This window comes from Pezoporus occidentalis, unplaced genomic scaffold (genome assembly GCF_034315485.1).
Source record: "Pezoporus occidentalis ecotype Australia unplaced genomic scaffold, CSIRO_AGI_Poc_V1 ctg133, whole genome shotgun sequence".
Lineage (NCBI taxonomy): Eukaryota > Metazoa > Chordata > Aves > Psittaciformes > Psittacidae > Pezoporus > Pezoporus occidentalis.
The window spans coordinates 111,040-136,223 of record NW_026913136.1 but is presented as its reverse complement, the minus strand read 5'-3'; the positions used below and the strand labels follow the sequence as shown (position 1 = coordinate 136,223).

The 25,184-nt window shown below is 38.5% G+C and overlaps 1 protein-coding gene across 3 annotated transcripts in view; it reads left to right on the top strand.

Moving 5' to 3' along the window:
• Window positions 1-25,184, top strand: part of ADAMTSL1 (ADAMTS like 1) — a 400,708-nt gene that overhangs the window by 360,400 nt on the left and 15,124 nt on the right. For all 3 annotated transcript variants that reach the window (XM_062608991.1, XM_062608990.1, XM_062608992.1), the window contains 4 exons: window positions 2,255-2,382; window positions 5,389-5,517; window positions 12,692-12,871; window positions 14,700-14,834. In XM_062608991.1, the coding sequence (XP_062464975.1) occupies window positions 2,255-2,382; window positions 5,389-5,517; window positions 12,692-12,871; window positions 14,700-14,834 (572 nt within the window). The remainder of the gene's footprint in view (window positions 1-2,254; window positions 2,383-5,388; window positions 5,518-12,691; window positions 12,872-14,699; window positions 14,835-25,184) is intronic.

The following is a 25,184-nucleotide window of genomic DNA, read 5'->3' as shown; positions in this document are numbered from 1 at the left end:
ATTTTATAAGTGGACATGAAGCAGAAGGAAAACAGTAGGTGATACAGAGTTAAGTGTTTGCAGGGTGTCATCTGAATTACTCACTGATGTATGTTCTGTAAAATACATTTTTGTCTTGGAAACAATGCAGTGTGGAGCAACTGAGATGAAGCTGATTAAACATTAAGCTGTATTATTTTAAGTACAAAAATGAGATTCTGAAGACAGGCTGCTGACAGAAAGAAGTGCTACAGCTGGTATTTTTTTCACCACTGACAAGCAACTCAATACCTAACAAAAACAGCAGTCAATGAGCAAATAGGGGATCCAGCCAAAATCATTCTATACAAAGACAGTTGACATTTCTGCTTTCAAGAAAAGTGGCTATGCCAAATTGTGACACACAAATATCAAAAAGAACTACAGAAAAGGACACTGGCTTTGTTTCTAGAGAACGACATTAAAACTTGGGTTGAAAATTTAGGAAGATGGCATTGTGTTGTAGTTATGGTCCCCTGGGTTTTGCAAGATGCAATATTAAGCAAGGTCTTTCCTCAACCTAAAGGTGACAGAAGCAATTCATAAAATCTTTTTTTAGGGGTTTGTAGGTATTAGTTTGATGTAGAACTGACTAATCAGCTTACATACTATATTTGCACACATGCAGGGAGAACACACACAGCCTTCAACTGTTACACACTAGTACAGTTTGGGACAAATTTTGAAGCTCTAATGAATTCCATGTAGAGATTGAATCAGTCAGTGTTAAACCAAAAGATTTATGTGTGAGATAGTAAGGCATACTAAGACTGGTTTTGTAAATAAAGGAATTTGTTAGTTGCTGGCTTTATTAACAGTGGTTAAATAGAAGCATGCTTTGTTTATGAATAAGTGGTAAGAAGGAAAAGATCCTTGAAAGCAGAAGTGGGGAGGGAATTCTTTCAACCATTGTTCTGTTGTTTTTTTTTGCTGTGCAAGCAAAAATGCATTTTTTAAAATGGTTAATGTTTATTTAGCAAATGTGCATTTTTCTAGACACTTGCAAAACTTGCTTGACAAAAGGCAGCTCTTTACTGATAATAATTATTATTATTACTCAAGAAAGGTCAAAAAAACAAATTTTAACTCTGGGTTTTTTTCCTATAATAGATTATGATGGGTGGCCCTAACCTGGTTTGTTTTAGAGACCTACCACCCACAGTGTTGTGCAAGATCAAGTATCTGCTTCTTTCTGGGCCATGACACAGCAGTTTTCACTTGGGGGTAGGAGAGGGTGGGAATGGAAAGAAACTCATCAGTTTCAGGATCTTTGAGCAGACTTTTATTGCATGTGTTTTACAGGCATATCCCTCTCCCACTTTCACCTTTGTCACTATCAATCACATCTTCAACTAAGAGTTTACATACAACAGCTACTGAAAGTTGCTGATAAGGAAATTGATTTATCATTCATTCTTAACAACAGTTTCAGCTAAAAAATTAAGAGAAAGGAAAAATAATTATGAAGTGCACCATACTGGAAGTAAAGGTACATAAGCATTCACAAGAGCCCATGGAATTAATTCTTGCTTAAACAGGTATACATCAGGACCTGATGGAGTTATACCACTGCAGAACTAGACTGTGAAAAGAAGCAGTTTATTAGACTTCTAAGGCCATATTCATTCCGTTTAACCATGAGCAATACACAGAGATCACAGTAGGCTTCTCTTACTGGCAGAGGAAAGAAACGGTTCAGCCCAAGGGGGACCTGAGTATTCCTCCCTGTCTCCACTGACTATTAGGGGAGCAGTGAGGCTGCTGAATTTGTGCAAACTGCAAAGCAATCAAAGAATTTGGAGCCCATTTCAGGTTTTGACACTGAGCCTGTGGCTCACTTCACTTCTTTCTGCCTAGCTTCTGCAGGGTTTGTGATACTTCCCTTGCAATAGTTCAGCTTTTTGCTATTGCTACTCATAACTTAGAGAACTAGGAGACAGGAAGGCTAGGCAGCCCTTTTGACATAATGCAGGTAGTGACATAGGAGAGGAAGAGGTTTCACAATCCATGGGCAGATATCCCATGTACTCAGCAACCTTTCTGTAATACACATATGTTGGGAATGAGACTAAAATTGAATTTAACTAATCACAGCTCATAGTCTCCATGTAAGACTAAATTTATTCAAAGATTTTTAAATATAGCCCAAAAGCCTGAACAAAAAAAAAAAAAAGTAATATATTCATGCTTACACAAACTAAGGGACCATTATGTCTGTCTTTCTGCTTTACTCCAGGATGCTACTTCAGCCTGATGACTCCTTGCAAATTCTAGCACCTGTGGAAGCTGATGTGGGTTTCTATGCTTGCAATGCATCTAATGCCCTGGGATCTGACTCCGTCTCTATTGCTATTACTCTAGCAGGTAACAGTTCGCTCTCTGTGATTGCAGTATGGTCACTGCTGCTTGCATGATCCTGGGCAGAAACTGCAGGGGGAGAGATTGCGGTTGATGCTGGGTGGGCAAGGTGCGTCAACAGACATACATTGGTGAAAACACAGGGTGTGAACTCTGGAAAACCCTGAGCTATAAAACCCAGCTTTCTCAGATGGTTCCTGAGATTTGCGTATTTCTACAAGAGATGAATGCTTTTTCTCACTTTCTGCATCTGACATGCTCTCAAGACAGTGTTTATGCTGGTTATTCACAGCCTATATGGGCAGTGCAGTGCAAGCCACGGAATTTGTATGCTTCGTTTTAAACCTATTGTTGCTCTCTTCAAGTCCAACTGACTGATTGAAGAACTTGCCCAGATGTACATCGGGCAAACCTAAAAAATAGCAGAGCTGAAGACCTAGCCCCTTGCAAGATCAAACCCTGTATCACATTCAATCCATTGTGGCACAGGCATGGCTGACACTGTTTCAGTTGCTGGCAAGTAGAGGTTCACAAAAAATTAACTTCTGCATTTATATTTCTCTAGTAATGGTTGAGCTCTAAAGCAGACTAAATATATTTTGTTAGTTTAGATTTCAGTTCTAGAGAAAACTCACCCAAATAAAAGTCAAGGGAAATGGGAGGTAGTGGAGGAATCCAACTTCAAGTTTCGTTGGTAGGCAATTATCAGCAGGCTCACAACCACATCAGGACTAGCAGAAGGAAAGAGCAGCAAGTGTGAATGAGGACATGTTGGGTAAGACAAAGGAACAGAAGACGTAGATAAGGATGGTGACAAGAGAGAGGGCTTTGAGGGGGATCCTGTTTATCACAAAAGCAAAAGGAAACACATTACAAATTCTAGAAAGCTCATTGATTTTTCAGCCCTCTTCATTTCACTGATCCAGAATGTGGAAATATCTGGAAGCCTCCAATGTGCAGGCAGTGACCAACAGCTGCCAATATATAGATGTATGGTTAGAGGAATTAATAGATGTTGATGATCTTGACATTTTTACACAAAATGCAGAGAAAATTTCAGGTTAGAGGAGGATAAAGAAAATCTAGGAATGCAGCAATGGCCAGCAATGAAGCTCTAATGATTAGTAAACCAACTGGAAAGGGACTTTTTCTGTCACTTAGAAGGAGAACCGCTGAATCCGTCAGAGTGGAAAACAAAGCTCTGCACCACAGCTACATATTACATGCAGGCAGAACCAAAGAGTCCAATCCTGATTACAATACTGCAGTTCAGGAATATCTTTGCTGAATCCCAGGCAGTGAAGGAGAGGTGCTGCTGCTTAAGACAGTATAGTGTTTTATAAGGAACAACTCCACGGTAAACCTATTGTGTTGCACCAGCAAGAAGCTGAACATGAGTGAAAACTGCTAATCTGTCTATATTGCTTCAGTAAGTTTAAAAGCCATAGTCTTAGCACAAAATAATTTGTGGAGATAATTTTCTATGAAACTATAGAAAAATAAACTGGCATTATGTATATGTGTGGCACACATACATAAAAAAGCCTAAAGAAAGGCTTTTTTGTTATAGTTAATTATCAAGGTTGTAGCTTAAACTTTTTAGTTGAATTACATTCATGCATCCCATACTCAAACTGAACTCTGCTTAGGAACTGGTACTCATTTCTGTCTCATATCTGAGGCAAAGAGCTGAACATCGCATAAAATGGGGCCATTAAGGATGAGTATCTTAAAATGAGATACTGAGCAGTTTTTGGAGCAAAGCAACAACCTTTTTGGCATAATGGAAGTACTTTCTCAAAAAAAAAAAAAAAAACTGGAAAACTGAAACCGTCTTTAGAGGGATCAGGAGTGGGGCTGAAAGCTTATTTCATTGAAGAATTTTCTGATTAGTTTAACACACGCATGAAAAAAAAGTGGAAAATGCATCCACTTTTCTCAATGGTTTGCTTCTCATTTGTGGGCTGGACAGCTAAAAGATTTTTAATCTTTTCATGTGATTGTGGAAAACAATTTGGAAAATAAAAGGCTGATGAATACCTGAAGAATTTTACTTTCTTATCTTTAGGTCTTCATGCAAAGCATCAAAAATTTTGGATATATTTCAACAGTAAAATGTAATATTTTACTTTGCTATTCTTAGGCATTAAAAGCATCAAAAGAAAATACCAAAAAAGCTTGAATTGATATGACAGTAATTCCAGATGAAAGGCATCTCTTCAAAGCCCTGGAAATATAGATATATGGAATAATTTATAGTTAGAGCTGAATTAAATTTTCAGGACTCTCTATGAGCTCAATGAAACCAAATGATTTTTATTTCCTTCATCTTTTCTTCCTTGATCACCTCCAGCTCAACACACTAAAAAAGCCAGTGGAAGACATTAGCCTAAAACTGCTCTTCTACAGGCAAATGATGATATCTGAACCTCTTTGTGTCTGACCATTTATTTAAGGGCGGGGGGGGAGGGTGGAATATGTTTATAGATTTTTGGAGAAAGATGAGTTTGCAAGTCTTTACTCTAGCCATTCTAAGAAAACTTTATGGTTATTGTCTGGTCTTCCCAATCCAAGTGTTTCTCCTGTAGGTTAAGGAAAACACGATGGATTTGTAGAAACAGCTTGCATGTTGCTCTAAACCTCCTGCACTATTAATGTGCCTGTAGCTATCACTCCTGCTTCTTTTTCTTGTGTTTGGCCTTTGGCAAAGGGTGGTATTTTGGTTTTAGTACCAGCAAACATCTTGCTGCAGTTTCAGTTATACCAGTGTTTATTGATTCATATGGTTCTCATGTGTGTCCATGAGGCTTTAATGCTATTCTGCCTTTTTCCATGGACTTTGCTGACACTGTATTATAAATAATATTATAAAGCGAAGGTGTCCTCATACTCCAGCATTTTCCCTTATCCACCTGTACCGTGTAAGTACTTTCACACAGAGTGTACCAGACCATCTGTCCCATGAAAATCCACTGTGCTTGATCTGATAACTGTGGTGCTTCTTTTATGCAGGAAAGCCATTGATAAAGGCATCAAGAGCTACTGTGATCAACACTGAATCTCCTGCTGTTACTGTTGATATTGGAAGCACAGTGAAAACAATCCAGAGAGCAAATGTTACCATTAGCTGCCAGGTTGCAGGTGAGAAATTTTTTGATCTCCCATGAAGCTGCCTTTGGCTATAAATTTCTGTGGTGTTCTTTGCTGAATTGGTGTCTCCAGAGGCAGCAGGGTGAAACTGAAAGTTTTTCTTAGGACTTGGGCAAACTTCATTGCTTGCATTAATTCTTAGCAGAGAAATAGTCCTCGCTTTATCAATACCAACAGGAAAAGTGTAGTGGCTTAAGAAAATTGGTCTGAGACAATATAACAGACATTTGTTAGAGATACACAGTACGATGTGAATGCAACAAATCTGATACACATTCCTACCTGTTGGGGATGTTTGGTGAGAATATATAAGCACGGACCTGACTCATTTCAATGTTGATTGAGTTCTCAAAGTCCATTCAGGTTAGTTCCTTCTTTTCCTGCCAAACTCTGATTTTTTTTAAATTAGGACATGTTAGTACACTCGTCTTCTGATTTTTCTTTTTTCACCTTGGGAGTGCAGGAATTCAGGAGAATTCTGCTGAAACAGGGTTCTCCCTGAAACTGTTTTCCAGACAGAGACTGAATGTCCCTCAATCTCGTAACGGTAGTTTGCCTCTTTCCAATGGTGACCAATCTGCGTGTTGCAGTCCTATGGTTGCTGGTGGCAATGGTCTGTATGGAGAGGAGGGTAAGGGAAAAGAGAGAGATGGGAAATCTCTAAAAACCCAGGGCCAGATCTTCAATTCATTATACTTTTGTACATCGTATGAGTGGGAACAAAAGCGGGGGGAATCAGCTTACAAAACACAGACTGAGCAATGCTGAGTGTTACATGAATATCTGCATTGGAGATATGTATGGAGTAAACTACTAGACTGATATCAAGTCCCTTAGACCCTTGCTTTAGCTTCTTGTCCTTAGCAGCTACTTCAGATGGCTGAATAAGCATCTGCTCTGCAAATACACAGATGTCCTTCTCTTTTACACTTCCTGGTCACTGTAATCACTTAGTGGTTGTCAGTTTTCTTCTTCAACTGCTGCCAACCCCACCCATATGCAAATACTTGAGTGAAAAAAGTATTTGGCTCAAGTTTCTTTATTTGTTCATCTGTTTTTTAACAAAGCATGCACAATAGCTGTGCAAACACTAGGCTGGGATCCCAATTTACTAATTAGGCTCAGTGGGATTAATGAAAGAAATATACAGTATTATTTCTCCTAGTAATTCACTAGGGAGTGAATTCAGTAATTCTGTTGCCCTCCCAACACAGACACTAACACTTTCTTGCAATCAGACCAATGTCTTTCAAGGAAGAAGGAGATGAAAGCTGTTCTGTTTTTCCCCAGGCCCCTAAATGGCCAGGTGCACTGGAAGTGTTGAAAGAGACTAAGTATTATAAAGACATAAATTATTTTGGATTTCTGTCTTTGGGCTCTCTCAGCTGCAGATGGGGAGGCCCCACAGATGTAGACTGTGATTGCTGATTTAAGAAGTACAGCCATTTCCCATCAGTATAAAGACATAATGAAAAGAACAGGATATGGCTGAGCAAAGGTGCCATAGCTCTTACTGAATCAGAAGACTACAGCAGGGGACCACAGTATGGTCGGGGCACAGATTCAATGCCTTTTCTGAGAGGAAAATAATCTCTAGCAATTTTATGAAGCCAACCTACTATGACAACGTGTATCTACAATGGAAAATTTTAGTACTGTCACAGCAGAATCACTCTCTTCACTCCCAGAAGGCGGCTTTTTGATATCTAGTAGCATTATGTATGTTGGATTCTTTGGTGATTCAGGAGAAATTTGCCTAAATCATAATTGTCTTCATGGGTGTTTATCTTCTGCTTCTGCAGAAAATGTCAACTGTGTCTGACACCAGAGTTTACTATTGAAATTTTGATTAATTTATAAATCACAACCTGTGATGTTACATAGGCAGTAATAGAGTGGATAATGAGGGCCAAAATATTTTATAGGCACTAGAATCCTATTTTCATACAAATACTGCTGGTAATTCAACAGCAGTAATTTAAAACAAACAAACAAACAAAAACTGCATTTGGGAAGAGATCCAGGAACAGGGTGATTTTGATCAACAGTCTCTCCTATGCCTGGAAAATATACCATTAATAAAATCTGTTGAAGAATATGAAAATAAATGTCATTTTCCTTCTGTTTTAAGCACTTTTTGGTTTAGCATCTGGGTTTTGATTATTCAATCTTTTATATGTTTTTACCATTCTACTTAGAATGATCAACTCTAAGGAGAAAAGTAGCATGCACTATTGCTTTAGTCAGCAAACGTGTCGATCCTAATGACTTCTTCAGAGTAGATGAATTTTACAGCTATGTGGCTTGCCAGAGTTCCCCAGAAGGCATTAACAGTGAAATAGCCATCAAATCACTGTAAGTTAAAATGCAATAGTTAATGCAATAACATATCTGGCAATATGTTATTGCATATGTATCTTCACAAAAGAAATTGGATTGTGAGAATGAATATAACACAATTCAAAAGCTAACTAACATATCCAGTATTATGTGCAGACTATCTAGATGAAAAAACTCTTCACACAACTTTGTAAAGCTGTAGTCTTTTTCTTCCTAGTACTTTCCCTCTAGTCATTTCAGGATGCCCTCGGACAGCACAGCAACTGAGAGTTGTTCCAGATCAGAATTTGGCACCTGTTAATCTCATCATAATAAGATATGTTGCTATCACTGTGGTGTATTGTCTGTAGTACAAGATAATGCATGTACTGGATCTTGATGTCTTGGCTCATATAAGGACACATATTTACTGAAAGTCAGCAGGGCAGCAGAGTAAATACTTATAAGAGAAATAAGTAGCATAAGGATCAGTTATAACATTTTCTAAAGCTGATTTTGCTGTTAAGGGACAGAAATATACACTTGCTGCTGACAGGTGTTGATAAGCCTTGGGAAGGTTTCTTAAAAACAAGAGATAATGAAAGAGAACATTACCAGTGCCTAGGGAGTAATTATATATTGCTTTTTAACTTTTTATGAAAGCCATAAGCACTGTTAAAATCTGTGTACTGAGCTGAATTCTGTATATGTTTGCTGTGGGACAAGTGAAAATAAAATCATTCTGAATGTATTAGAGTTCAATTGGCCCCTGATATAAATAATGTCAAGGATGAAACTCTGCTTTGGTCATACGACAAAGATGGTGCTGTGGTTTTCTTCAAGCTTGAAAATCAGTCTTATTTCACTTGACATAACGTTGCCATTTTGTCTATAGAAGTGAAAGAATATTTTTTTAACATGGTTAAGTGATTGTGGTCAATACAGACTTCTCCAAAGCTAACTCTAGAGGAACTCCCAAGCAAAAATCACTCGGAAGTCTTACATGTGCTTGTGACTGCCACCTGGAGGTTTTTCTCCAAGCTTCAGAAAGCCAGCATCACTTCTAGTGTGGGCAATTTGATTGCTGCGTGCAGCTTCACTTCCAAATGGGAGATGGGAGCAATTTGGATTACATCAGTATCACTAGGAAGCTTTCTGTTAACTTTACCACTTGAATTGTGCAGGTCCTCATTCAGATACCAGAAGCCTTAATCAATCTGGCCAAAGCTGTTGTTGAAAATACAGCTGGACATGAAAGGGCGAACCAGTTTTTAAAATCTAGTTCTGAAGACATTTCTCAGTGGTATCATTCAGGCTGTAAAACTTCTAACAGAAGGACCTGTATGCAAAGTGTCATAGCTATAGTCACTGTTAAATATTGTTGACACTATATATTGAGACTATGTTATATAGTGTCATATATTAAGTCACTGTTGAGCCAGAATACATTTGGAAGAGTGACTTAAAAGGTATTAACACCCTACCCTGTATATCCTTCTCTCTCTGATATTTCATCTTGAAGGTTTTTCAACTGTCCTAAACATTGCTTTCCTTTGTATTTAATCTATGCTGGATGTTATATTTTTCTAGTTATTACCTTGCTTTATGACCCATATTTGTTCATCAGCTAGACCAGATTGTGGCATGCAAGTCACTGTTTCAAGAATATTGTGGCACTGAAAACAAGTCAGCGCTGCTAGATACTTGTATTGTTATGCTTCCTTTCCCAGAAAGCTCCTAGTTTAACAAAATTGTCTTAATTGGGATATACAGTTCTGCTTGCTACATATCCCAAGTAGCCTTTTTGTGCTGGATACACCCACAGTGATGGAGGAGAACGCTGAAGAATAGGCTTTGGTAACTGTTTACTACTTAAAGTCTTGGCTGCCTAGCAAGGTGAATTTTCTTTCCAGATGGCAGCTGTCAGAGTTTCAGTCTGTCTGATTGGATTGTTTCTGTAAGGCAACACACGCAGCCGTCTGTCCGCTGTCATTCACCATTACCCGACTGATTGAAATGCTCTTGCTACCCCTTGTGGTAATGCTGCGCAATGATGGGTTTGCTCATCCCTCTGCTGACTGCCTTGCGGTTTGTGTCACTAAAGGTGGAAGCAGAAAAGAAAATGAAGTTGCTGCTTACTGACATATATTGCCTATCTTCCATAAACCAAACTCTAGGAACAGCTGTACAGGTTAGTTTCAAATAATTTCCTGTTAGTGTGAAAACCTCACATTAAAGACAAAGGAACAACACGCTTTGTAGAGTAGCAGTCAGAAAAAGGTATTTGTATAGCTGCTGGATATTCTGTAGGTACAGCGCACCTTTCCTAGACTCAACAGTAATACCTCAAACAGTAAGAAGTCTTACCTTTAACCTCTTGTTGCTACTTCTGCTGCTGAAGTGTATATAAGAGGAACCTGTCTTTCTGGACTAAGCAGCTGTTTTTAAGAAGCAATTTTTTTATTTTTTTTTTTCTGCCTCTCTGTATTTATTCATGTGTTTGTTTTGAGTCCCTGCTCTTGAGGGCTGTGGTCATATGAAATCCTTATTGTATATTTCTCTTCTTCTTTACCCTTCTCAGCACTCCCCATCCCTTCCTTTTCTCCCACTATTTGCATTCCTCTTCCATTATTTTCAAGAAGAACGTGAGACTTCTACCCAATTTTAGTCTTCAGAACCAAAAAAGAAGATAAGCCCTGGCTGGAATTAAAGAAAGCTTTATAATTTTATAATCTTGTGATTATTTCTGAGATACATTTCTTTATATTTCCATGCCTAAGTTCACAACAGCCATAATGTGAAAATCTGTGTGCCCTAAGTAGCTTAGGCTTCAAGAGAGGGAGTATCATCCCTTCTCTAGGGAGGCACTGGGAGGGCTAGTGCTGGGATGTGGGGTTTTTTCCATCTGAGGGACTGCAGAACTGGTACAGTTTCCATTTTCTCTCCTTTGTTCTAGAGAGCTCACCTCTCAAAATGCCTTTCCCCACAATGGAAACACACTAAACACTCAGGCGTGAATAAACCCAAGGGTTGGGGTTGTTTGCTACCCAGTGATTTTCTAAACTACCCTAAGGACTCTGTGTGGATGCTCTGGAATAAATTTGAGTGAGGTTTAAAGTGATGGTCAGCCCACCCACACCACATAGGTCAAAGAGTAACAGCCACATAGGGAGCTGTGTAGTGGTCCTGTCCCAGGAGGTGGTCAGAAACAGGCCAACAGCTCATCCTTTTTAGAAAAATGAGTTGTAGCAGCACAAAAGTGAGTAAGACTTTGGAAAACAGTGTCATAGACAAGAATGATTAGTTCCCTGGGTATGCCATGGAAATCCAGATTAGCATGTGCTGTTAACCCTTAAACAAAAGAGAGAAAAACCCTCCAGTCTTTTACAGGCTGCTTCCTGATACTTTCTGAATATGGACAAGACCCTCTGCCCTTACAGGGCTTCATTTCTCCTTCCTCACTGCCAAGCTCAGACGTACTTATTCCAGATGTCTTGGCAAAGTCACCAGGTTACTCTGGGAGAGGAGGAAAAAAGGCCACAATGCTTTGATGTAGAAGAATACAGAAAATCTCTTTTTCCCACTTCCATCTGCACATTCTTAGTGAGACACCTGCAATCAGGCAGTCACTATTAATACAGAAAAATGGGTGGTCGTATTCAGTGAGCACAGCCGACTGAGGTATTTCTGATGCAAGGGCCACACAATTGATAGAGTAGGTTTGGGGTTTTTTACATGGAAGCTCTATCAGAAAGATGCTAGAAATGGGCAGAGGAACAGGTTGCTGTGACATAAGGCAGGGAAGGATTGAGGTAGGTACCAGATACTGAAGAATAACTTCCTGTATGCATGCATGCATATGTACAGCAGACACAAGGTAGCTGCATGTCTGTGTAAAAGAGATTAATTGCCTCCACATACAGAGGCTACCACAAATGGGAGATCATGCACTCCAGCAGTTACCAGGATTAGTAACATTCTACTCCTTACAGCCATGGGCCCACACAGTATCCTCCCAGGCACAGGTCCATACGTCTGTCCCATCTGTTGAGACTTTCAATACCCAATTTTTTAGTAGCTAGTGACACCAAATTACCTGATCTAGTATGCATTTAAATCAAGCTAGAAATCCCTATGTGAAGAAAATGCTATCTACTGCAAGACCAGGGGTCTTGTCAGCTATACATCACAATCTATTCCTACAAGAGATTACTCAAAAAAGATAGCTAGACCTTATTTCCAAGCACACAAAAGGAGGCAATTCTTCCTATAGTGGATTATGAATCTGTAACAATCTGTTTTCTGAAGTTGCCTGGTGAGACCAGTGAAACTGCTTTTCTGAAGATGTAAATTCTAATTGTTTACATAATTGGAAAATGGAAGATTGGATGAATTAATAAAAGGAAGTCTATGAAGAGCTCCTAACTACACAGAAACTATTTCTGGCTCAGAAAGTTCCTGAGCTGAAACTAATGTGGGGCTGGGAGAGGCACCATCTTATGGCTTCTTCCAAAGACAGGATACTGGGATAGATTGAGCTTGTTCTGATCCAAAAGAGGTTTGTTTTTAAGAGTGGTGAGTTCAGAGTTCACTTGTGCAATTCTGGGACACTAAAAGGGAAAACTTCAATTTAGTCTTAACTTTTCTTCTCTGTCTCAGAGGGGTCTAAGAATGATAAAGACAGGAAATGTGAAAGAGCTGACTAAACACTTCTGAACTGCAAAAAATGAACATCACTTCCTTGGAAGTCATGTTAAAATCTCATTTTATTTGTTCTCTTTTAACAATTTTGTCTGTGGCAGCCATAGTACCTTACTTGTGTTATGTTTTGTCAATGTTTTTCCAGGTGTTCCTGAAGCAGAAGTTACTTGGTTTAAGAACAAGGTCAAGCTGTCCTTTGCTCACCATTTGCATGATGGGCTGCTGCTAATTCCAAATGTTTCTCTGTCAGATCAGGGGTTGTACTCCTGCAAGGCAGCCAATCTTCATGGGGAGGTAACTGAAAGCTCCCAGCTGTTGGTTCTTGGTAAGTCCAGGGTATCTTGCACTTGCAGCAATAGTAAGATACCTGCTGGCACATCTAGCCTGCAGAACTAACCAGAGGATGTAGAAGAGGGGACGGCATAGAGGCAGCCCAGTCCTAAGGAAGTAATCAGTCTGCATTTGTTCTCTGAGCAACATCACTTGAAACAAGGTGATAACAAAAGGAAGATAGATAAGGAGAAAGTGTCTAACCACAGGGACTGCACCTCCCAGTCCTGAAATAGTCAATTTCATTCTTATAGACTTACCACTTAAGAAAAGCATTTATTTCTTGACATGAGAATGATGCCACTTTCTTCCCTGTGAAGTTCTACGCCTCCACTGAGCCGCCTTTCTGTACATGGCTGTCTGATACTGACATTTCACACCTATAAGGTGCATAAGCTAAGTGTGCTTTTAAAAAGTACTTCCCAGGTCCAGTGAATAGTGAAGTTTACTTTTCTTGGGTTTGTAAACAACAGACAGAAAGCATAGCTGGGTGATTTGAAAGGACAATGTCAGCTGTGAAGTATCGGTGGAAGTGTTACCTGGTAGTAATTGGATGTGTGGGAAAAGGGTTTCCTTTCCTAGTAACTCATCTATCATTTCTCCATGCCTGGCAGATGAATGATCCAACCAGACTATGTAAGTGCTTCTCTACATTTGATAGTGAAGTATCAAATTTTGAAACCTGGTCCCTGTTATTGGTGCAACACCATTGAAGCATCTGTTAACAGCTCTCATCTTTCATGACTACAGTGAGCACAGGTTCTATGGATGATGCAGCTTCCAGAGGAAGTTTTAAAGTGAGATTTCTCAGTTTCACAGACGACACTAAAATCCCTTTATGGATGTTCACATGATTTCTCTGTGAATCCAGACTGGCTCTAGAAATTCAGTAAAAAAAAGAAAAAATCTGGGGAAAAACATTATCATCTGGGTTTCCAACTATAAATAAGCACTCCCACAAGATCTTTAAATCCTTCTCTGATCTTATAAATGGCTTACTTTTTAAAGATGGAAAGTTACTTTGAGTTATGCAAGCTGCTTATGTTTGTAGGCAAATGACATCTTTAGTTCCTTGATGGAAAGAAACAGTTCAGGCATCCATGACTCATACTTCTGGTGGTGAGTGTGATCAGCAATAAGAAACTTGCTTAGTGTCTGCCATGATTTAATTGAAAAGGGATGAAGCCACCATTCATTTAAATAAAATATCCCATCATTTCCATGACAGAATTGGGAATTATAAAAATGATGTAATTTTTTAAAACAGCATAATGGATAGTAAAGAACTAAATCCTCCAGCTCTCAGCATAGATTGACCCTCTTGAGCTCTGAACTCTTGAGTTCTTTGGAGCTTTACCTAGGTATACCACAGGATTTGGCAGAGTTATAACCATATTTAATCAGGGCTTGATCCAGGTTGTAGCAGACATTGAAAAGTTTCCCACTGACTCTCACGGACGTTTGATTTGGCTTCTGTGCTCTATAAATTCGCTCTTTCATCCAAGCTTCTTTATCTCTTGATACCATGTATGTTCATCATATGCAAAGGTCAACAAGAATGTCATGATAGCCTTCAGAGAGAATTTATTTTGTGGTCATGCTGATCCAGATGTTATTTTAATGATTTCTCTAGCACCTTACCTAACATGAGGCAAAGCACACCTCCAGTAGTTGCTCAAAGTTGCTCAGATTGCCCCTCTGAAATGGTAATATTGCAGCATGGTAAATAATGAAGGAATAGCTGGTGGTGGTTTTGTTGATGTCCCTGAGATGTTTTCTGCTATTGTGTTGCTGATCACTTCAGTCTCCCAATCTGTTACCAGAGCCTCCACGACCTCTTCCTTACCTAAAAGACTTAACATCAGTGCTTTCCAGTGCTGGGACCATCACTCGTTCAGTGCTGACCTCTCCTTCAGGAACAAACATGACCATCAGTCCAGGGAGCTCTGCTCTCATAGGTAAGTCACAAGCTCTACCTTTTTTTTTTTTTTTAATTAAAAACTGTTTAGAGTTTAGATTATAGTTATGCATCTGGTTACACATTACAGTTAACCATCTGGTTACCCAGCCATGGAGCACTGGGACAAAAGACATCAAACCAACAGAACACTGTCAGTCAGAATCACTGTCAGATTGTTCTCAAAACTCAGAAGCTCATTAAAAAAAGGAGGCCCTCTTATTAGTGTAATACCCAAAGCAGCATACAGAATAAGGGCTCCATTGTGCCACACTGTTACACTTTGTTACATGATAAAATCAGTGTCTGCACAAAGACATATAAAGAAATACTTCCCAGTGAAATGCTTTTCATCCTTTTCTGCATTTGACAGAGGTTTCTCCTCTTTACACTGCAAGTTCTGTTATGTGCTGTAAAGTCCTTTCAGATCTGTGGGCATGATAAGTTTGCAAGGATATTTCAGCCTTTTCTAAATTTTTTTCTCATGCTGATCTTGAGCCTCTACTAATTGTCAGGCTGAAGTAGGCAAACAGCTTTTCTAATGGCCTTGTTACTGCATGAAGTGAAATCTTGTAGAGTAATGCAGTTTCAGAACACTTTTTAGAGGCAGGGATCTGAAACTTTTACCAAAGGGTCTGTAAATGGCCTGAGTGTTTATACCTCTAGTCTCTATAACTTCCAAAATATTCCTTGCTTACATTTAGTAACAATTTTAAGATTTTATTTTCACAGTGCAGGCTTTCTCTTTATGTTTTTACATTTGTATGTTTTACTTTTCCCCAGTGCTGACATATGCATATATTTGCAATGGGTTTTAGTGTGCAGCTCTGGATTACATTTCTGCTTGCACAAAAACTGCAGTGAAATAGTCCTTAGTAGGGAAAATATCTGAAGGTATTTATTAGCATCAAATAAATCATTTTGATTATGGTTTTATTGTACTTACTGTTGTAAGAATGTTTCACACTCCTGTTACATCCATTTCCCCTCAGGTTTCCAAAAGAGGGCTTTTGTAGTTGTAGGGATATTTTTCTAGTTTGAAAGCAGTAATTGAACCACAAAGGGTATGCTGTACTGCCTGTATATAATCATCTCAAAATTAATTTCATTTGGCTATGTCACCCTGCACCCTGCCATTCCACTTCAGGGACAAGAAAACTCCAGGAACTGTAATAGGAAAATAGCAAACCAGTCTCATTCTTGAGGCAATTCCTTCCACTTGACTGGCATTTTACTGACCTGCATTTGGGGCCTATTACTATTAATACCTACAGAAACCTCCTGAGAGGTTTCTTTCTAATGAAAAATCAGCATGGAGTGGAACTATCTAATCAATTAGAAAGCTATAGTCTAATGTGCTGCATCATGTTGTATCACCAAAACAAACACACAAACCATTCAGCTTCCATGTATGTTAATGAAAGAAAGGGCTCATCTCTCAGATATTTTCTTTTTAATCAATATCTAGTTTACTCTGTATACTAATATGAGTATGGATTACAATCCGACTCTATATTTACTCTCAAATTTAGTCTCCCCACAGTGCAGTAAGACAGTGCCTAAGGTTATCTTGGACTACTCTGATACCTTCATAATCAACCTTTGCTTGAAATATTGCTACACTGGAAATAATATCTTCATGTATTTCTAAGCACCAGCTGCAAATACCAGTTTGAAACATCTTACAAACTTTTTAACGTGTGACCCATGTCTGTGTCCCCTAACCACAACATTGCTTTCAAACTGTCCACTAATTCTTTCTATCCTGCCACCTACTCAATTGACTTTAATCCTGTTAAGACTTTCATCCTTGATTATGTTGAGATGTTTGCTCTACATGACCCATACAAAAACTGAAAAATTTCTGTGTAAAGGGTTCCTTGTCTGTGCTACTACTGACAGGTAACATCTCTTGGGACTCAGAAGGCATTGAATTAGACTTGATATTTGGAAAGCTAAGGATATGAGGATTTGTTGAGTAGAGAAGGAAGATAGAACATGTGCAAAGGAACAGAGTGAAGTGTGGAGAGAAGGAGTGATAGCTAAGCTTTGGGGAAACTTTTTATTTTAAAGGAGCTAAAAGCTAATTTGAAAACATGTTAGAAGCAAATTCAAATATGGGTTCACCATGTTTTAAGAAAAATGGGAATTAAAACTGCATTAAACACCGGATTTGTGCCTGTGGATGGGGGAGAGAAGGGGAAAATAGAGGAGCAACAGAAAAATTAAATTTGCAAATGAAAACTTGTTTGGAAATTAACAACTGTATAAAATATAACAACAATTAACAAGCTGAGTTAAAGGGAGAGAACTGGTGCCTTCAGATTATCATACATCACATGAACATTCTTCTACAAAATGGAATGGTGCAATACTTTCACTATCTTTTCAACTATTTGAAACAATGAACTTGCTCTCTGGAGTCAGGTCCTGTGTGTTTCTTCTATACAGATTTCAGGGTTTTTCATAAAGTAAAGGTCAGGGCCATAACACAAATACCTGGTTTGGAGGTCTTCTCATCGTCAAAGGTCACTGAATGATCATTTGTGTGCCTTCACTATGGAAATAGAGGCAAAGATCTGTTAAGGACCCATGCCCTGCCCAATGGAATCAGCAATTTACCTATTAAGATATAGCACAAAATGCCTTTTTGCATGAACTTACAGGAACATTTTTTTGTCTTATGTACCTCTTACTTCTCCTTCTAAGGGGTTGAGATTTCAGTGAGCTTTCTAGGCCTAACTCCTCACTCAGTTAGGGATCATGATAATGGCTTACACAGATCATTGTAGAGCACTGCAGTAGTCCCCAGCCCTCACATCCATTGGCAGTTTGTGTAGTAGACACTTCTGTGTCATCTGAAGGACAGGACTTCCCTCCAAGCAGAAGCTAAGACTCCCACGAGCGTAGGAATATTTCTGGGTTTTACAGTAGTGCAAACTGTCAATCAGTGATGAGCAACAGACCACCATGCACTTTCTGGTGTCCTTGGTTCATGGAAAGTCACAAGAAGACTTTATACAACACATAATATAGAACACAGTAAATTTCTGAAGTGACACGAATTTTTATTCCTTTGGAAAGCTTACATGTTAGACCTTAGTCTTTGCAAGGTTTCTGTCTTTCAGACTTTTACAATTTTAATACAAGTTTCCTCAATGTTGTTAATGAAAGTGTTACAAGAACTTACATCCTTTTCTCAGAAGGAAATTCTTTCTTTTTGTCACCTGATAAGACCTTTTTTTTTTTTTAGCAATATTCATAACCATTTGACTTCTATAAGTCCTGATTACTTTGTGGAATTAACTTTTTGATTTAAAGGAATGTCCTAAGTTCATGTATTTTCAACAGTTTCTTTATTTATGTTACAGGTATCATGTCATGCTGCAAGAGGCTTTTTTACACAACTCCCTGGATACATTTCCATGGGTCTTGAGCTTTATAAATGTTAATTTTGGCAAAACTGAAGTTGTAGGACCTGGTGTCCCCAATTTCTAACACTCAAAAAAGGCTTTTTCTGAGCCTTTCAAGAAGGCCTATCAAGAATATTTGTTTTCATTTGGGCTCAAACTTGTTCAAACTTGAACCCTGTGTTTGAAGACATTTCATTGAGAAACTCTGAGGATCTTAGAAATACTAGTGGGGATCCACTTCAGTTTCTCTTTATTGTGACCTTCCTGGAAACTTCAGCAGACTTGTCAAAAGATACAAAATACAGTATAAAGATGTCACCTTAGCACAGAAGAATACTGTGTTTATTGCAGATATTTACCATAATGACAGCTGAAGCTTTAATGAGTTTGACATACATTTAAGTGGGGATTCTTACAGGAACATTGGAAGGTCAAAAATTAATACTTTTAGGAATATAGAAATGTGGGACTACCTATAAAGTGTCACTGTGAAGGAAAAAAATGTTGAAGGAGAATGTACTTTGCTTGTAACAGCAAGTATTTCTTGGCATCTGTTGCTTTGTTTAAATGTTTTGTGGCACATGAGCTCTGAGTAGCAGAGAAAATGCCTGTGAACACAGCTGATAGATTTTTCCCAGAGCTTCAGGTCCATGTCCCGCATGGGTTTTGGTTGGGGTTTTGGGGGGGGGGCGGTGCTGTCAGAAATCTTGACTGTATGTGATTTCTTAAAACATAATGTGCACTTGAGGATATGTATAATGAAGGAAGAGGAAGAATGGGTATTGAGTAATAGCACAATGTGTATAATTAAATAATGGCTTTGGACTCTATGAGGCGCCCAAAGGAAGAGATGCATTTTCATTTTAGATTGCAGCACAGGGCCATGAATTTATTGAGAAATGGAAGCATAAACTGTTAAGATGGCTAGGATCTGAAATGAACTGAAAATCTAAATCCTACTTAGCACAGCGCAAAACTTAAGCAATATATTTAAAAGAGAAAAGACAAACAACAAAAATTAAAGATTGAGATAATGGTAGCTGTTGTGTATAGCTGCAATGTGTATTCTTAAGGCTCATTGTATCCTGATCAAACGTTCACATTCTGGCAAAAAAGCAGCAATTTTTTTGAATGAAAGAGGAGGTGTCATCATTATATAAAGTCTTGGCCTTTATTCTGTTTTTATTCTTTGGATGAAATGAATGCAATGCAAATCCTGGATTATAATGGTTATTCTAGGGAATCTGAAGATATGACTAAACCTAGATGATTTTTTGAGGTCCCTTCCAACCCTTAGGATTCTGTGATTCTGTGATTTGAAACCTGGTTCTTCCCCCTTTTTATCTCTCTGACTACATATTCTCCAGTTCATTTACTGGGAGCTTGTTGTTGTCCCCAGCATAGGACTCTGAATCTTCAGTTTTCAAGGCTACGCTGCATCTATCCAGTTTTGTACGTTTAGCAAGAAAACGTCCTTATTTGTAGGAGATTCTGAGAATAACTGTAAAGTTAGATAGTAAAGTGTACTTTTTATCTTTTTATTACCAAAAAAAAAGTACTGTCAATTGTAAAAAAAAAAGGGAAAATACTCTTGCTCCATATTTATTGTGTTCCCCCTGATGACTTCCATATCAAATATATTCACTTCACAAATCAGAACCTGATTGTACTAGCTGCAAGCACTGCAGGCACAGTCCTAGAAAGCAGACTTCTCTCTGGTTTTATACATTATCCCCAGTGTCCACAGAGTTAGAGCAGCCTTATTGCCAACTTCATTGCTGCTTCAGAAGATGAAGAGCTGGACTACAAATTCTTGTTCTGCAAACACCACTGTTATTTGGCGATGAAGCTCTTGTTAGGAAAAAAGTAGTAAAAAGCCCCCTTTCACAAAAAAGATGCAAAGGATTCCCCTTACCAAAGCAAGTATTTCCCTCTCATTCTTCTTCTATTGTCAATAGTTTATCCCCCTTGTTTTCTTGTAGAGTCACTTAGATGTCCAAGTGCCACTTTGCTTGCAATGGCCTGCTTTTGCAGTATGAATAAGTGACTTATTCTGAAAAGGCCCACTACATTAGAGCCAAAGACCAAAGGTCAGGAGGGTTTTCAGTCTCCTTTTTTATTATAGGGGCCCATTTCAAATCTATGGCTAGTATTTGCCTATCTGCAGATTTAAAGGTTAAAATCATGACTATCTGAGAAGTTATTTTACACATCTTGTTCTTCCTCTTCACTCTCTATAATAAATTGGCCATCATGTTTGACAAACAGTTCTAATATTAAATAATATTTTTTAGAAGTTTATTTTACACTAATAATCCACTGTGATGAGGACAAAGTTGCATTCATGGGATAATCTGTTCTGTTAATTGTGTTTTCTAATGCTTTCCATTTTTCTCAGTGAAAGGTCTGCCTTGTCACACTAATTTATGAGAATTCCCACTTAAGTGACATTTCTACCAAAATAAGAATTAAAATTAATATCAAGAGTATGCCATTATCATTGCAATTAATTCACCAATCATATTCTAACACATTGATTACATTCTAAACATTGTGTAAAGATCATACAGTATTGCAGTATCTTCCTTCCACATCAGACTATACCGTAGCATTTCACTGAAATGTGTGGCTTTTCATTTGTAAAGTGTATACAGTGTATACAGTATGTGATATACAAGCAGATACCCCTGCTTGGTTGAACATTTTGACCATGCTGATAGAGTGGAGGGTTTTCAGGCAATCAGACACTAGTCCTAGTGTTTGTTTTCCAGGCAATCAGACACCAGTCCTGTCTCTTCCAAACTCTGAAAACACAGTCAAAAGACCAAGGTCCTCTAGGCAATCTGCTGCCTTGGAGTTTTTTGCTCACTGCTGTTTGGTGCCATGAATGAGCTAATCTGAGAACCACTGATCTACAGCAGTGGTCCAAATGCTGCCACATAAAATAACATCACTAGCCTCTAGGCAACATGTTTTAATTTTGGGTTTGTGGTAAGAGTTGCAGCCCTTGAACTTGTGTCTCTAAGCTTTTCCACGATAACTGAGACTGATTATTTTCCAACATAGATATAAATGATGCAGAGATCCACCAAGGCAAGTTTTGGTGAAAAACTAGGGGTACTGGATTTGCCACAGGTATCCCAGGCTGGAGACCTGTCATTCTGCCAGCTCCTTCACAGAAAAGGTCTTTTAGCCTCTTCCACAGCTTAAGCTTTGCTCTAGAGTAAGTGTTAAGGGAGTTTTCAAATACTGTCAGTTTCTGACCTATTGACAAAAGGACTTGTCCATTCTAAGTTCTGAAGCACCCTCTCCATCCATGTTGGTTCTTAAAACCTCTCAAAAATGGCTAAAGCATTTTGTTAACAGGACAGAAGTTACAGCCTCTCTGAAACAAGCAGCACTAGCTTTCCTGAACCTATCTGTCCTTCATCTCCTCTGCTCTGTTTTTGTTAGTTTCCTGAGCTGCTGATGCGTTAGGATGTAGCAAGCTGATTTTGGCTCAAGAAATACAGAAAGCACTGACCTTTGCAACCTGAGGAAACAGTGTTATGCATTAGCTCTTGCTCTGTCTTTTGTTGAACTCCTTGTATTGTATTGCTTGCCCCATTCACCTCTTTGAGTGTTATTTTTCTCCCATTAGTGTACTCGTACAAGCTGGAGCTGTAACAATGGTGGGGCAAAAGTTTAGGCTTACTGCTACTCCTTTTCCATTTATGTTATGCTCTGAACAAACCAAAGTTACCTCAGGAGGTCATTTCAGCATGCCATAGCCATTCTCATAGGCTTTAGTTTCATGATTTTCCATTGGTGATTGTTTTCAGTGCAATCCTCATTTATACAAGTTTCTCAGCGTGTAGGATTCCTGTTGTGAGAGTAATTTTTTTAAAACAGTATTACTACCAGAGCTTGAAAATTCCTTGCTTTTTTAATGGGCCCACCATGTGGCTGTATATTTGGGAACATTTTTTTACAGCCTCTGTGTGGCACGGAATGGGCCTAACTCAATTTTTGTTGAATACGGTGTAAATTTACAATGTTATGTAAATGATATCCAATAACAACAACATGTGTGGCATTAGGTAACTTGTTTAGGTGCTTTGAGAACTGTTTAAAAAACATGTCATATGTTTAGCATAGTAAGTTTCAACTGCTCCTTTGGAGCCATAAATAGTTCTTTTAATTGCTTACTTTTTAAAAACCTACTGTCATCAGTAGTGGCCTATTTCAGGAATTTCCCAAATACGTGGCTTTCCTTGTCTAGCATAAATTCATGTTCATTTGACCTCCTTAAAACTATTAAAGGTTATACTTACATTAACACTATTTTTTTCTTTTGGGGATTTGCAGGATCACATTACTTTTTATAATCTTTATTTCAGTTAGTGTATGAAAGCACTAAGAAGTAATTTGCATAACACCCTGAGTTAAGTGTCTGTTTAAATTAACACTGTACTATACTGAAAAGTCTTTCCCCGTAAAACAAACTGTAAAAGCTTTTCTATTAGCTTTGCCATTTCAGCAAGATGGGTTTAAACAAATACAATTTTCAGGCCAGATCTTACCTACCTTCATTTGGTTTGAAAGTATTTTAAAAAGCTGAACACATCCTGTCAAATTTTCTTTCATATGTTACGTACAGGATGGAATTAAATTTAACTCCATTCGGTTTAACACTCGTTTCTCATTTCAGTTACCTAAGGACAAAATCAGGTATGTCAGGAAAATGGGGAAGTATTTCTCTGTGCCAGTTTGATCCCACCTACATAATGTGAACACAGTAGTAAAATATGAAGTACACATAGTAGTTCCACACCAAGCTTGTATCTATTCAGACTGATCTGTGGCTTCTCTGCATTTTGTTCCAAGCATTTTGTTCTTCATTTCATCCTTAATCTTATTTCTATTATGAAAGTGTATTTTAACTCTTTGAATGTAGAGACGAGAGTGAAAATACTGTCAGGTTTTTCTGTATCTGCATTATAATTTATCACTTTACTCCAGTGAACTGTGGTCTGCCACATTTTTCTGTCAGGGTTCAGTAAAACACATACAGAAGCACAGAATTATAGAGGGTTTTTTAGCTTGCTTTATTTCAGTTTAATATAATTAATAATTCTGCTACCAAATCCCTTCTTCCCTCCTTTGCCAGGCATTTCAGATAGTAGTCATCAGTCATCTTTTGTCTACCAATTTTATGTTTGGACAGGTACATGTCTGTGACTTGCAGATGCAGGGACATAGGCCTTGTGATTCATAAGTCTAGCTGAAGATCCCTGTGAACTTCCTATGCTACATTTATTGTACTTTGTGATGTACTACAATGTCCAGCCTTTTTTTGTTGTTGTTGATTCAAAGTACTTTTAACTAAAGCAGCACAAACATTTTCCTGTTTTGCAAGGAGTTGTCACTGATGAATAGCAAGTGGGTAAAACTGGACTACAAGCACATAGCTGAACATTAATACCAGTGAATGCAAACTGCATACAAGTGCATGCTTATATCCAGGCTATGCTACTCAGAAACAGGAAACAATTTCCAAAGATGAATGTGTTACTTAGTTTTTTTATTGTGCTCTGTTTCTCATTTAATACGCATAAAATATTAGCCCACAGCTTATGTATCCATACACGTGGAAAACATATATGAAAATGTCACTTGTGAAATGTGGGTGATAGGAGTTAGTAAAATTTTACTGTAAATGTTAAAAAAAGTAATAATTACTAGTAGAATGTATCTATCTCAGGAATAGTGTTTGGGGGGTTTCCCCCATGTTATTGGTTGCTGGCTGTTTCTTTAGCTCACATTTTATATATATATCTTTGAAGAAGATAGTCAGTTCTAGGAAGACTATAATGTTTTGCCTGACAATAAACATTTTTAAAGAAAAACAGGTATGAACTAGGACCCTTTGCACGCTGAAGACAATTTCAGTTCCTCTTCATCAAACTGACTTTTCTGCTTTCTTCATTGATTCTGTGCAGACTGTTTGCAAATGCAAACAGTAAAACCAAGCTCACAGCATGTCTTTGTCAGTTGTCACGGCTATATGCTGACCTATAGAAATCACTGCAATCATCTTAAAAGACAAGCCAATTATAAAAAATTAGAATACTGTAGGCAAAATCAAAACTAAGTTTGTCCGTTTCCTAAATATTCCTTTGTTTTCCATTGGATTTAACTTAGGCAGCCTTAAACCTGTGAGGCTGAAATCTTTTCATTGCCTTACAAATAAAAGGGGAAAAGGGAAGAGGGGAGACTATTGTGAGAAGTTTGCACTCTCACATTCTGCCTTTTACTTCCCGTTTTCCTTCTTTTTCAATCGCCATCTGTAATAACTATTTCTTTACCAGCAAAACACTGTCATTGCAACTGCAGTGCCTACCGTGTGCCTCACTTGCCTCCCACCCAGGAGACCTTGCTCTCTGTTATACCTACTGCACACAAAGTGAACCAGCTACAAAAGGCAGCTTTATTCAGCCCACACCTTTCCAGGCAGGCAGGGCATGCCCACAACAGGGGACACAGCAAAGAGTTGTGTAGCCACTGCAGCAGCAAGAGGCCCAGTATTTATCCTCCCAGGGAGCAGATGGGTTCTCCCCAGTGCTATGTATCTACCTCTTAGCATAAGAAGGGCTGGGACATGCCACGGGTAACCACTGACTTTTTCCATTTTGTATGAGTTGTTCATACGAGCAAGAAAGCTTAAGTTCTCGCGGGCAAGGCAGCATCTTCTGCCATGGGAATAGTGTAATTGGAGGTATGCTTAGGGACAACAGGCAGACAAGACTACAGCAGCCCAGTCCCTAGCGTTAGTTAGTGACCCAAGTCAAAAGAAGGGTAGCAAGGATTCCTAAACAAGGTAATGTGATGCTCAAGTCACAGAGATCTGGTCTTTACAATGGCTGGAAATCAAACTGTTCAGCCTTTGTGGGTAGATC